The sequence below is a fragment of the Micropterus salmoides genome, unplaced genomic scaffold (genome assembly GCF_014851395.1).
Source record: "Micropterus salmoides isolate LMB-PRFRI ecotype aquatic unplaced genomic scaffold, ASM1485139v1 Ms_hic_scaffold_7, whole genome shotgun sequence".
NCBI lineage: Eukaryota > Metazoa > Chordata > Actinopteri > Centrarchiformes > Centrarchidae > Micropterus > Micropterus salmoides.
In genome coordinates this window covers 24,499,496-24,513,492 of record NW_024044459.1, presented here as the reverse complement: position 1 = coordinate 24,513,492, position 13,997 = coordinate 24,499,496, and the positions used below count along the sequence as shown (strand labels likewise).

Sequence of the window (13,997 nt, the reverse complement as noted above, 5' to 3'; positions counted from 1 at the left end):
TCACATACACATGACAAACTCCTGAAACTAAATTAAAATAAAAAGTGTCATTAAAAGTCAACAAACTGACAGACACGTGTCCTGGAGCTTGTTTATTTAGAAACATCCACATAGTAAAGATAAAACACTGGAGAAAAAAAAGACTCTTTTTGTGGCCATTAGTCCTGATGCTCTTACGCCACTCTCATTCTATATTCTGTTATTTCCAATCACTTAAATATCCAGTTCATTTCCAAAATGGTGAACACGTTTCTGGCCATTCACACTGAGGAAAAAATCCTGCCTCGCTTACACCCCTGTGTGGTTGTTTGTGTCACTGTCACTCTCTTGTCTCTTCCAGATCTAGGAGAAAGGGGGGGACGGGGACATTTGTTACTAAAATAAGTACAATACAAATCTAGGACTCCTTTTTAGGTTCAAAGGCCATTTTTACTTTACAATGATTTTAAACTGCATTCTGTTATGAAATAAGATTCAGTTGATATAGTTTTTGAAAGCTCTTTGTTCTGAAACTCTTAATACTGGCAGTGGGCAAAGCCTCTGAAACTGCCAGATAACATAATTAGATATGAATTACATGAATATCTTTACAAAAACGTCATCACAACAGTTAAAATTTATATATGAAGAATAAAAATTATTTGCAGATTTAATGTTTCATGTTGCACCAAAAGGTACGCAGCCAAGGCTCTTCCTTTTCCAACATGCACAGAATGAGTAGGAGGACTTGCCTGGATGTAGGCTTCCGACAGTGTAATCATCTGGGGAAGAATATCAGTCACCTGCAGGTCCTGCATCTCATACCACTTTCCAGTTCCCTGATTAAACAAAGAGAGATGACGCATAACTTAATACATTTGTTAACGTTGTTAAGGTAGTAATGTCACCAGAAATCAGAAATATCAGGCTGCAACCTACATGATGCAGAACATGTATTCTGTAAGCTCCCTCAGTGGGTTTCCCATCATGCACTACATTGGCGACAAGGTCATACGTTGTGTTCTTCTCTGTAGCTTGAGCTTCTTCTGTGAGGTACTCACGAAGGTCTACATTCCTGTTGAAGCAAATACAAAGTGACAACATGCATTTATACTGAGGACAAAATACACTCGTTCATTGCTGTTATCAACATGCACACCATGGTTCTGTCAGGCACTTCGATCGCAGCTACATATTTCGTCTTATTACCATACTTACGTGATAGGGAAGTTGACAATTGTGGGGTTCTTTTCTACAAAGAAGTTGTTCTTGGTGAATCTTTTGATGCAAAAGACGAGGTACGGGGGCAGTTTGGTCAGCTGGAACCTTTTGAGAAAATTCTCTTTGTAGGTTTTGTATTCCTGAATGTAAATGAGACAGGAACAGTGCACACAGATATTTAGAGTTCTCAATAATCTGCTAAATTAGCTGCGTTAATTACGTTGTATTGTTTTTGGTGCGACTATGTCAAAATGTAATCATCCAGTTTTGGGCCAAATGATCTTCATCAACACCAAAGCTTTTCTGTTGATACAAGAACATGTGAACGAATCGGTACCTTCTCTGTGTTGCCATTGAACTTGCCCAGGATGTTGAAGAGAGGGACCTGCGGGATAATAAGCTGCTCCTTTTCATCCTTGTACAGTGGCGCTGTTGGGAGGTCAAGGGTCAGAAACAGGAAGGTAGACTCAGACATCTGCTCCTGGTACTCCTCTGTCACAAGCAATGCCTCTTTCTCTTCTGGTAGCTGAAAAAAATAGCATACACCATTAAGTAAACCATTCACTGTTCCACTAGTTTGATTTGAGGGCATGCGGAAATAGAGAATATTCTTTCTCCCCTTTGAACAACATTACCTCCCTCAGTCACTTTAAGTCATTTCTTTTCCACCTGATGTTTAGTTCCAAGTATTTAACATTATGATAGACACCTCAAAATCAAGCTTAATCAGAGAAAGTTTTATGTTAAATAATGTGCTAACATCAGCTTTGATGTAACTAAATTTTGACAAGATGATGATGATGATCGTGGAGAACAAGCAGGAAACTCACTAAATCTGGATGTGGAAGTTTCTTGGAGAAGATCCGCATGGAGCCTTGAAATGCTTTTGTAATGATTGCTATGAGGACACAAAGACAAGTGAGGACAGAGGTGTATTTGCATTTTTCTAACAATAATATATGAAACATTTTACATGCTCAAAATTTTCCACTCTAAAATAAAAAAGTAGAAATGTAATTCACATTTAATATAAAACAGGATTCCTGTTTTTTGGCTTTGACAAATTTACCATTAATGTGCTAAATACCTATCTGAATATCACATTAAAGACTTTATTTGCATATATTAACAATTATAATTATAATAGAACAATTAATTCTAACAATTATGAACCAAACCTCTTTGCTTCTCCTACTCACAAGGTTTTTTCTTTGTGCCTCCAAGAGCACCATGCAGGGCATTCAAGAACCACGTCATGAAGTCCACAGCATCTCCTGCAGAGCAGAAAACAATCTACATCTATCTAAAAGCCTACATGAGATCTGCACTATGCAGTATAGTACATTAATAAAGTTTCTGCCAACTAAAGCATTACCTTGCTTGGTAATTTGGAAGTTCTTCTTGCTGCACAGCACCACTGCCTGCAGCATCTCATGGGGAGAAACATGGGCCTTGAAGTTTCTCGGATTCCAAAGTTTACGCATCAGCTCACCAAACCTCTGCACCAAGAGGAACATGATGTCTCCCGGTGGTCTGCGGATTCCCCTGTAGTTTTCCTCCTCCAGGAAGTAGTTTCGCAAAGGCGGAACATTGGAAAACGCCTATGGAGAAGAGGCAAATGTGAAATGCTTGAGATTATTTGCAATGTTTATGACCAAGTCCAGATAAGGTCCACTGTAGCAGTTATTTATACCTGTAACACCACATTGGCGTAGTCATTGGCTTTGATGTTGTTGAGCCCTACGATGCCTGGCAGGTAGGTCGTACCATCGTAGGCTCGGTACAGTTTACCCTGCTTGTCCAGCCCTGCTATGTGCTGCTTGGTGAAAGTTGGCTTCAACACATACTGTAGAGAAAGTGAGAAACAAACACTAAGTTCAGTCAGTTAGCACCTAGATATTGTGCTATAATGCTATAAAATATATAGCTTTATAATCCAACATAGGGCTTGGCGATATGGCCAAAAATGTTATCACGCTAAAAAATTTCATATCATTCAGTATCGATAATTACCACGATAAATGTCAAATTATTATTTCTTTCCATTTTAAAGGCTGATTTTAGTTCTGAAAGTTTAAACTACTCTTTATGCTAAGAACATGACAAACACTTGCCAAACAGTGGATCACTTAACAAATCTGAGGTAGAACATTTAAAAGAATTATGAAAAAATCTTTTTTTTAACAAATATGCATAAGTAAAATTAAGTCAAATCATTTTTCTATCCATCTTCAACCTCTTGTCCAGGATCTGGTCCCTTTTCCTCAACAAAAGAAATATTTTAGTAGAAAAATTAAGTGCATTTTCATTCATGTTTCAAATTAATTAAATCAAAAATGTATTGGACAATGATATTGTGACGATCATCATTATTGTTTAAGGCCCGCCCTAACACAATGGCAATCTTGTATTAATAATTTCAGTCAAGTCTCAACTCTAGCTTTAACACCATGACTTTACTTACCGTGATGTCTTCTAGTGAAGAGTCAATGATCTCATAGTTGTCTGGCAGACAGTAAAACTTGAGTGTGTGCAGATTCAGGAACACATGATGGGTAAACTGCACACTGTGAGTGTAAGCATGGGACTTCAGACCTCTACCTACAAGCATACATGAGAAAATCAGTCCAAAAACAATGTGTTTGATCACATTGAAATGTTTGAAATGTCAGATAATTCACCTACCTTGAAAGTATTTCCCACATATAAGGCAGGCGTAGACATTGATGTGCGAAAGAGAGATGGAGCAGAGTTTCTCAAAGTCAAAGTCCAGCACACTCCTAATGAATAAACAAACTGGAAGTCAGCTGCAGAGCTATAGAGGACCGGGCTAACTAGCATTTAGCCCTAACATTAGGTATGCACATTCAACTTTATCTTGCCTGTTTATGGTGTCGAGGTAAGGACAGTGGCGGCTTCTTCGGTCTTCCACTACACGTCCTCGGCATATTTTGGCTGCAACTGCAACATGAAATGAAACAAAACGAACTGAGTCAAAACTATATTATTTTCAAGCTGTTGAATGTAAGCTAGCAAAACACGCTAGCTAAACATGCTAGCTAACCTAGCGTTTAGTTGTTAGGAGATGATGGATTTGATACAGAGTGAACTGGAAGGACGGTCAACTAAAACCACACTGTAGAAATACTTGTTAACCCGCCTATATGTGACTGGATCGAACCGTGAACATTTAATCTGGCTTCTAGTAACGTTACTTGTTACATTACCGTTAGCTGCAGGCTAACCCAACGCAGGACAGACGTTAGAGGTAAATAAACGTACCTCCGTCTTCGTTGTCATCATCATCCACTTCAGCCTCTCTTTCCCGCTTCAGAGAAACCATGACAGCAGTTAACTCGCGATCTTAATTTCAAAACAACAGAGACGGAACAACTTTATTCGGACGAGATGAATGGGTCAAGCACCGTGCACATCGAGACCTCGAAACTCGCGGCGGTTGTATGGTTGTATGTCGCAACTACCAAATAGCAGACTAAAACCTAACCCGGAGTTTGAAGCTAACGCTAGGTAACGTTATACACAATGCCAAAAACAACGTGATAACTTGCTGGTTTTGTGACAGCATAACCTGATGTTTTTATTGAATGCTTTACAATTTTCTGTTCTGCTGTTTTAAAAATAAGCCTTCGCTTAAAAACAAGGTGAATCTTTAAACTATTATGCATTTGTAAACTCCGGGAGTGTTACAATAGGACAACAATTTACAATTAGCTAGCATGTAGCTTTTTGTCAGTTGTCTATGGATCTGACTGAGACTTGTTGCAATTACTAGCGTCATTAGCTCACAAATACTGTCACTGTTTTGGGACTGTTTGTTGAAATGGACATTTTAAGAGACGATGAAGTGCATGACCTGAAATACAAACCAGGGGGCCGTTTGGATATGAGCCACGGCTTCCTGCACCATATCCGGAGGAACCAGATTGCTAGGTGATTTCCTCAACTACCGTTAGCTAAAGCTAGTAGCTAGAATATGAGCTAGTTCACATTATCTATTGCTGTAACCACATTTTTGTTTACAGAAGTTGATGTGATAGTGAAGGAAGGCTCATTTGTAGGGCAGGTATTGCACCTTCTTTTACGTTCAAAGTGGAAATCTAAGGATATGTCGCACAGGCCCGTTGGCCAGAGTTGTCCATGGCTGAGGACATTGGAGGCAAAACAACATGTATCAGCTTATTGCAAAACAATCAAAGTTACAGGTTTTAATATTGTCAAGGGGTGAACCAGTGTAGCATACTTCAGGTGTGCCGTTGGCTATCAAATGACAGGCGAAGGGACTATGTTTGAAATGTTTTTCAGACAGAACCTCCATGAGATACTTGATGCAGAAATAAAAAGTACAAAGCACCCTTTATCTCATGTTCAGGTACTCAACACTTAGCCAGATATTTCTTGTTACTAGAGTGGTGTGTCCGATTTTTAGGTTAACGCAATATATGATCCTAAAGACTTCAAATATAACATTAGCCTTTGATGCTAACCATTGACACAGCATTGCTAAATTAAATGAAAAATGCATTTGAGAATGCCACAATTCATTAATTTTATTGAAGCAAATTTATAGAAAGTCTATAATCGTTTTACTTTTATGATTCTTTTTTGAAGGTAGAAAAATAATAGAGTTGGGATGAGGAAGCTTATCCTCAACCTTAGACTTATTAGTATATTTTTTGTGTGTTTGTTTTAGGGAAACAGGACTGCAACTTATTATGTTTCAAATATCAAACAAGAACAAGATTACTTTAATTCTGTTGTTTAACTAACTAGGTTAGAAGGTCAGAGAGATGCCATAATGCCTGTGGTATATTGTACATTTCCAAGCAATAACAACATTTTGATTTCTCATCCCTTCAAGAGATGACTATGATAAAGAGGTGAAGCAAGCCAAAGAGCTTCAGCGGCGGAGGCACACCACAACCCCTAGACGACCTCGTCGACCCGATATCCAAGTGTACCTTCCTCGCCGCAGATGTGAGTTTCATGTGTTTTGTATTTATGGTTTTTTGCCAACAGTAAATATATTAATCCAGTAAAGAGAATATGCACGTGTGTATGCTCCTTTTCCAGATGGATCAGAGCCGGGGGCTGGTGCTGAGGCTGAAGAGTGGAATGAGAGCGGGTCAAGTACAGAGACGGAGACTCATGGAACTGAACTCTTCTGGCTCGACTATCAGGCGGACTCTGGTACCATTACCTCCTTCCTTGTGCACAAGGTTAATGCGCATCTGATGTTTCTGGCTCTTTAACCTATTATATGTTGGTTTGGTCTTAATTTCCTCATGTTCTTTCTGGTTCTAAAGGAGGATAAGCCTGAGAAAGTGGTGGAACGTGTTGCATCGAAGAACATCCTGGATTCAGCCATGAGGGCAGCTCTAGAGGCTCGAATTCGAAAAGAAATGGACAAAAGACGAGACAAACGCTGAGTAATATTCTCGAACAGTAGATTATGATTACACGGGCTACAGGCAAAGATGAGCAATTCTTCATTTGCAGCTGTGCGCTCCTCCAAAGCATTAACACTGTAGACAGTGTTCAGGGCATAACGAGGATTCTGGGATCATGTACAGTGACTGTCAGCAGAGATCCAACTTGATGATCCACAATCGAGCCATCTTCTGTTTTCACAGGAGAAGAAATGGCATGTATCATTAACAGTAAGGTTGGGAAATGACTGTCAGGTTCATGTTTACTACATTTTACTCATCTTGAACTGTTACCTCATACCTTGATACATTACTTTAGGGACACTTTGTACACCTTCAAGTTGACTGGACATATATAATTGTGTCGTTGCTTTCTAAGAGTTAAATTAAGAAAGGAGTGGATATTCTCCTCCAGAGAGGACTGTTCCTCCGAAGAACATGTCCTATGTTTCTTGTGTTTACAAAGATCTAGTTTTTATAAATAAGATTTTACTTTTCAGTAAAATGCTATGAACGGGAACATCAGTCTATCAGCAATTTTAAGAAATGTGAGAATTTAGTTTTGTCTCTGAGTTGGAGAGTTTAGTGGATGTAGCCACGATAATGTGTTTGTGTATCAACTGTGTTTCATCGTTTTCAGTATTCTAATTTATTTTTGGGTCGTTGAAATACTTTTATTTTTGATACTGTAATATTTTTTGAGGACACAACTCTTTACATATAAAATGACATATACATAAAAGCCACGTATTTCTGTCCAAATGTGTCTGGATGTGCACTTAATGGAATTTAACAGCCATAAAATGTAAATGTTCTTTTTCGTAGTGTATTGTTGTAAAAACAGTCAAATCTTTGGGGGGGAAATGACAGATGAGCAGTTTGTCAAGTTTGATCCATTCAATCCTCAAATAAACATTGGTGGGAATACAGAGTGTTGTGATAGAGCAAGTGTTTCACATCATGTCCTCAGTAGGTGGCAGTATGATTCAACGTTTCATATCTGTAGGCTTATCTTTTATGTGTCTCAACTTGTTTTAATAAGTCAAATGAGTGTATAGTAACACTGTGTGTTTTAATTTTAAAGACAAATGGCCACTTTCATTTTCTATACACAAGACATTAACAGTTATTGTCAAGCATTCTGAAATGTCACATTGGTTCTTCAGTGGGCGAGGATAGTTCAGGCGGTATTTGTTGAACCTGCACCGCTTCTTACTCAAAAAGTAGAAACAAGTGCTAAACCATGAATTTGCTGGGTCACTGTATAATATTTGGCGGTGCTTGGATTCTATACACAAGATAAGAGAGTTACAGTCTTTTGTGTCTTAAGCCAGGACAAACTCTCACATAGCGGCCCAAGTCAGAGTTAAGATAAGAGACATGCTACCATGTAAATAAGTAATATTACAAATGAGGTTACATTTTTGCCTTAAACTCATTTGCCGTGCTACATACTGTATGCGAACTTGACTCAGCAAAATTGCATTTCATGCATCATTCAAGGTGTGAGGAGCTGACCCTGATTTTAAGAGTATTTCTGTTGTTCATGGCCTGTTTTGGTATTAGCCATTGTTTCACTTCGTGGAGGTCTAGTTTGCCATTGTTCGCCTGTATTCCCACCTGGGATGTACTATAAACCGTCTCCAGTCAAATTCTCAGCATCTCTGAAACACCTACAACAAAGCTGATGTAAAGGAGAGGTTTGTGGAGCTGTGGGTTGCAAGCATTGACTGAACAGCCTTGTAACACAGAAATAAGAAAAAATAAGTGTTCTTAAGAAGGGTAGCATTCCCCTTTAAAACGTAGATACAAGCAGATAGTAGTGCACAGGTTAAATGTGTTTGTGTCCCATCAAACCGATACATAGCAGACAATCTTTTCCCAACCCCCTATTGAAAAGTGAAAACAGGAAGTTCCACTTCAATCCCCTAGCTGTGGAAAAAAACAAGTTGACATTTGGACAGACAAGCTGCTGATCCACACCATAGTAGGAGATCTATTCATTGTTTTTGTTAATGCATGAAAATATGCAAACTTCATCCTCTGGCCACATGGCAGGCCAAGTGTTACGCAAAGCCCCATCAAGGAGAAGCACTCTGCTATGCTATTGGTGGAACAGAGACTCTCCCCCTTAGACTGTCAACGCCCTTCTCCATCTCACTTTGTCATCCTGCAGTCAGCATGTGACTGAAGTTATGAGAGGGGAGACACATTCCTGTGTCAACTACTCTGCCACTCCAGTTTCACCATTTCTCAATTGGGTGAAAATGATCCAGTCACAACTCACTATTTACACTTTGCCCCCTTAATGTAGCTTCACGTTAACAACAACAAGCTGTGGTTTTATAATTTACCCCAGGACACACCTGATAAATGCTTTGAAAGCATCAAAAAATGCTTTTACTCAGGGGCCTGTTGTGACAGGCAGGCTGGAGGTTGTGTATTTAGCAATATTTTGATATTGCCTAATATAATATGTTAAATGTAAAATATAACATACTTCTATTTCTATCTAATTAGACATCATTATGCCTACATTACATTATTTTCTACTATTTTCTACTACAATATTATCTAGAAAAAGATTATGATAAACATGAAGTCACCTTGAACCTCGTGTTTTTTGAAACAATGTGTTTTTGTTGTAAAATGTTTGCATTAAAACTATTTCTGTTTGACTTACAGCAGATTTTCAAATACACATACCGACCCAATGCCCTCACCAAACCCTTTACAGGATGCCAGCAATTCTGTTCTCAAAAATCTCTTCTTCATGAGACAGCTTCAGCTTCTGTCTTCATACTTCGCATTGTTGGTTTTGATGTGTTTATTGAGGTACTAAACCTTTCGGTAGTTACGTAAATATTGTAAACAAAGCTCCATTGTTAAACACTAAAGTACACAATATCTGCCGTTCCACTCTGTTTGCCCAGTTTAGCTTTGTAGGCTCAATGTGTAAATTTACATCCTGTTTTTGTCTCTCTTTTTTTGTATGATTTTGGCATCATCTAGCATCGCCTCTTCATTTTTCTTGTTACTTACTTTAAAAAAATAAATAAACTACTTTAATAAGCTTGTGATAATCTAGTGTCACAAAACACACATTTTGGAGTTTGTAATAGATTCAACACATCTACCTCATTGTCGTATTTTTGATCTTTTTGCAAGTAATCTTAGAGATGGGCGTTACATAACATACTGTAGAATTTAGGCTGGGTTGGGTACAATGACAAATTGAGTCTAATACCGCTTTAATAATAGTTAAGATACGATGTTGGAGCGTCTCCAGACCTATTGAAAATACGGTTGCATAACTTACAGTCACGCAGGCTGATTCAATGGTGCATGTGTAATCAGATTTATCAATCAACACAGGAGATGTGCAAGATGACATGTTGTTATTATTCAACACACCCAAATCTTATGACATATACAGTGTTAAGAAACTCAGAACTACTGGCTGCACATACCTAACACATTCATTTCATAATGTTTTATCTCATAGCCTAATATGGGAGTATGAATTTTTAAAAAGCTATTGTCATAATTAGGTCAATTTGGAAGGAATTTATTACATTTTGCATACAAATTCACTATAACAAATAGTCAAATACAGTATACCCAAAAAAAGCACTGTGATTGCAAGGTAAGCTGTCAACAGTTAAGAAAATACTGTGAATATCCTACTATTTAGTGCTGAATCAGGAAAGATCACAAACAAAAATCTGCCAAAACAACATGAAGTGCACCAGTGTTAGCAGTTTAATTTTGCTTGTAGTACAGTAGAGCAGCAACAAGCTAATATAAGTATTGCATTAGCTGCCACCCAATCCTTACAAGAAATCCTACTGACCTCAACTAAACAGCTGACCTGCTCCTGCCCTTCTCACTGTGTCAACGCTCTATACTGCTCTGCTAGTTACTGTGTAATGGCTGTGAGAAAATCAAATGCACCCAAAGACATTATCTTTCAGTCCACAACAATGTTTGGTCTCATCACTCTCTGCTTTGGCGTCCGTATTGCTTTGTTTGGTCTCATATGTGAGCAGAGCACAGGTGCTGCCCTCTGAGCTCTTTGCTGTGGGAACAATTCCCTGTGCTCTTCCTTGTTATAGAGAAACAAAGATATAACACTGCAAACCTGTATCAAACCTCCTTGTGCCGCTAAAAAGCACCTTTAGAACATCAATCCAAAAGAGCTGTGTAGTGCTGGTTCACGTCATCAGCACACTGCTGCTTTACAAATTGAGTGCAGCGTGAGTGTGGTGCAATTTCCCAGACTTTTATTATTACAGCCTGGTGCATTTCACCTGCAGCAGCCTCCGTCAGTGCAGCGACACTGGCTCTCTGCACTGAGCTGAAGGATCTTGCCCATTCAAGGCTGTGAAAGTGTAACCCAAGCACAACCTTCCACCAGTTAAATATAGACATTGGACTGAGCCAGTGTAGTTGTGGAAATGCACAGCTGCTGCAGTTAAACTGCAGACAAGACTCGAGGTCTGAATTTGATGATGATGTTACTTGAGAATTAATACTACTCGTGGCTTGATATACTGTAACTGTAGTGATGTACTTTGTAAAATGAGCTGGGACAGCTTTCAGAGACAAGGAGTACTTCCAGACATTATTTAAGGTCATAAAATGTCAGCTATTTATTCCGTGAGGGAGAGGTATAATAATTCTGGACATGTATGTTAAATGAACCCTGAGAGCACATGGTGTAGGGAAGGTTCTTCATGCATAGCTGTATTTAGAGTTTTTAATTCTACTCAGAAAACAACTTTTGTCCACCATCACATTTATGCCTATGTATGAAAATAAATAAAATGTATAGTATAAATCTATCCAAAATTGCCTGCCTTCCATTCACTTCATTTCATAAGTAAAACAATCAAACCTGAGTATGTTTCATCCTATCCAAGTCTTAGGTCTTAGGTGTTGCCACAGGAGCGTACCTGAAATACAAGTTTGCAGGTCTACGTAACACTAAATTTCATGTTTATGGTGCAGCAACCACATGTCCACTCATTAACAAAGCTGGCCGGATTTGTCTGGCACAGTAACAAAGCCAATTATAGAGAAAATGCTCATTGGATTACCAGTTCAGCACTGAAAAGGCTCCAGAGATCCTTTGCTAGAACAGGATTTAATGCTAAAACCTCTGACTGAATGGGTTTCAGTCAGGTTGTGAAATAAACATTTGGAAGCAGGAATCAACACAGGGAATAGTATGCTCAGTTCAAATACTCAAAACAAATTGCTTATTTTACATTTGTTAATATGATTTGTTCATTGTTCCACTACTTGTATTTGTATAGTCTTATGTGTATGTTAGATTGCCTAACACTACAACATCGCAATTATCTTTGCTACACCTTTAAGGTGCTGAGTAGAGAACACTGCCCAAACATGTCTGGGCTGGAGATGAAAAGACCTTCTAGTATTCATGTGATCTGAATCTTGTTGTCATATGTATGACTGTTAAGCTTTTGTTATATCTAAAAATTGTGTTCGCTATCCACATACATTTCAGATTAAATTTTTTGCCTGATAATAAAGTTATTAAGCATCACAACATGCAACAAAGTATGAAAAAGCAATGCAGCACTTTAAAAGTAGTCACAAAAACATATAACACAGAATCACAGAATACTGTCAGCACAAATATCTACAAATTCTGGCTAATAGCGGTGGTTGTGTTAATGTGTTACCTTTGTGCCGTATTATTTGCTTTGCACAAACATTCAGTTCTCCTGTAATTAGTTGTGTCGATGTTACCAACTGTCTAAATTTTGCATAATACTGCTGAGTGAGGCTAAATGTTACTAATGTGTATTACAGCACTATTGCTTCATACTTTCCTAAATGTCATTAGCCATTGTTTAAACTGCTCAAGTAAACGCTTTGTAGCTTCAATTCCTGTTGACCTAGGATTAGTGAGATTTAAGAGGTAATGCCTACAAGCATGTCAGAAATGTATCTTAGGGTTTCAAACGGATGTAACATATTCTTCCTTGTTAAAGCTCAAGCATCAGTATATTCTTATTATTTAACTGTTGTACATTATTAAAAATCTATATATTTTTTTTATTTTGTTAAAGAATGTATTCATTGTATCATGATGTTAAACAAAATCTTCGAATTGTTTGTGTAACTGTTGAAATAAAAATTTCAAATTAAATTTTTAAATTAAATATAGTCAAAATGTATAGGCTGTTTGAGGTCAATAATGAATTCATCTTTCATTCCGCAATGTTTCATGCTGGGGTAGGTTAATGCAAAACACAGATATACTGTACATACAGTACTTATGGACACATTATGGAATAATAACAGTGGTAGTAATTTGGTGGTTATAGTTGGAGTGTAAATTGTAATGTAGTAGGATGTACCTGAATAATAGCCACGTGGCATCTGATTTCCCCATTGTTCAGTCTGTGCTGCCAGACATATCAAATGAACCTGTCATGAACAGGGTGAGCAGTTTTAGCTTTTTCTCTGATAGCAACGCGTGATAAACCAGCAACACAATGATTCATGTACAAAAATGTTTTGGATTATAAAGCACAAAAACCAACTTGATACACAGGGTTTATGATGCCAAGAACATAGCTGTTTCTGACTGTATGATTTCTAGCCAGATTTTGTAAAACTAGCCACAGATATAGTCTTACCGTTTCTGAAAATGTTTTACAACGGTTTGAGGAGATAACAACCTAAAGCCTGCATGACCTCAAATCCATTTCCACTTCTGTTATACTTTCTCTGTTTAGTGTCTAACTTGACAAACTGCTTTATTGCACCCTGCCATTTTCTCCACTTCATGCATTCACATTTACAATTTGTTTTAATTGCTTTGTTACACCAACACCAAGGCCTCCAAGATCTCTTTCTGCTTAGGTGATTTTTTTTAAGTTTAACAGGAAAAACCAACAGTGGATGTACCTGTTTCGAAAGCTGAGGCAGCTGGCTGCACTGTTAATCTCCAAGAGCTATTATACCTGTCACACTAGAAGTTTAATGACCTTTTCACTAGCTTCAGGCAACTGTCAGAAGCCAATTGGAAGGGGTTTGGCCTAGGGTCAAACTCTGTAGACCAAACTGCTTACCCGACCTAAAACCTGCTTTAAACAGTTTCCCTCTGACCAAGGCATCTAACAGGACCCAGCAGATGAATGCAAAACTGTCAGACAAACCCATTTTTCAGATAAGTTCTAGTTAATATATCACCTGAGTGTAGCACTTGTTGGCTGAAATACAAAAGTAACACCCTATTCTTAAACCACACAGAATAACTAGTTAGATTAGTTAATCAGAAACAGCAATTTTGCAAGACTTCTTATGGCTGGC

At 38.1% G+C, this 13,997-nt stretch overlaps 2 protein-coding genes across 3 annotated transcripts; one reads left to right on the top strand and one right to left on the bottom strand.

Annotated features, from left to right (window-relative positions):
• Positions 1-77: 77 nt before the first annotated feature.
• On the bottom strand, positions 78-4,623 carry usp39 (ubiquitin specific peptidase 39). The gene is made up of 13 exons (XM_038703010.1): positions 4,483-4,623; positions 4,083-4,161; positions 3,886-3,980; positions 3,665-3,801; positions 2,894-3,046; positions 2,576-2,801; positions 2,400-2,474; positions 2,031-2,098; positions 1,538-1,726; positions 1,198-1,340; positions 919-1,054; positions 732-818; positions 78-342 (listed from the first exon to the last, which is right to left on the bottom strand). The coding sequence occupies exons 1-13, from the start codon at positions 4,541-4,543 to the stop codon at positions 289-291; spliced, it is 1,503 nt and encodes a 500-aa protein (XP_038558938.1). The 5' UTR covers positions 4,544-4,623; the 3' UTR covers positions 78-288.
• cunh2orf68 (chromosome unknown C2orf68 homolog) lies at positions 4,597-7,576 on the top strand. 2 transcript variants are annotated; one of them, XM_038703013.1, is made up of 4 exons: positions 4,597-4,728; positions 6,080-6,195; positions 6,292-6,437; positions 6,525-7,576. In XM_038703013.1, the coding sequence occupies exons 1-4, from the start codon at positions 4,613-4,615 to the stop codon at positions 6,645-6,647; spliced, it is 501 nt and encodes a 166-aa protein (XP_038558941.1). In that variant the 5' UTR covers positions 4,597-4,612; the 3' UTR covers positions 6,648-7,576. The 2 variants fall into 2 exon arrangements, with proteins under 2 accessions (XP_038558941.1, XP_038558942.1); XM_038703014.1 differs by lacking the exon at positions 4,597-4,728 and adding an exon at positions 4,844-5,151.
• Positions 7,577-13,997: the final 6,421 nt, after the last annotated feature.

Excerpts from the sequence above, each read along its gene's own strand:
- cunh2orf68 (XM_038703013.1), top strand. The coding sequence starts at position 4,613 with ATGGGTCAAGCACCGTGCACATCGAGACCTCGAAACTCGCGGCGGTTG. Across the intron at positions 4,729-6,079 it reads GAGTTTGAAGCTAACGCTAG|AGATGACTATGATAAAGAGG; the intron begins GTAACGTTATAC and ends CATCCCTTCAAG. Across the intron at positions 6,438-6,524 it reads CCTCCTTCCTTGTGCACAAG|GAGGATAAGCCTGAGAAAGT; the intron begins GTTAATGCGCAT and ends CTGGTTCTAAAG.
- usp39 (XM_038703010.1), bottom strand. The coding sequence starts at position 4,543 with ATGGTTTCTCTGAAGCGGGAAAGAGAGGCTGAAGTGGATGATGATGAC. Across the intron at positions 2,802-2,893 it reads ACGCCAATGTGGTGTTACAG|GCGTTTTCCAATGTTCCGCC; the intron begins GTATAAATAACT and ends TCTTCTCCATAG. Across the intron at positions 819-918 it reads GAATACATGTTCTGCATCAT|GGAACTGGAAAGTGGTATGA; the intron begins GTAGGTTGCAGC and ends TTGTTTAATCAG.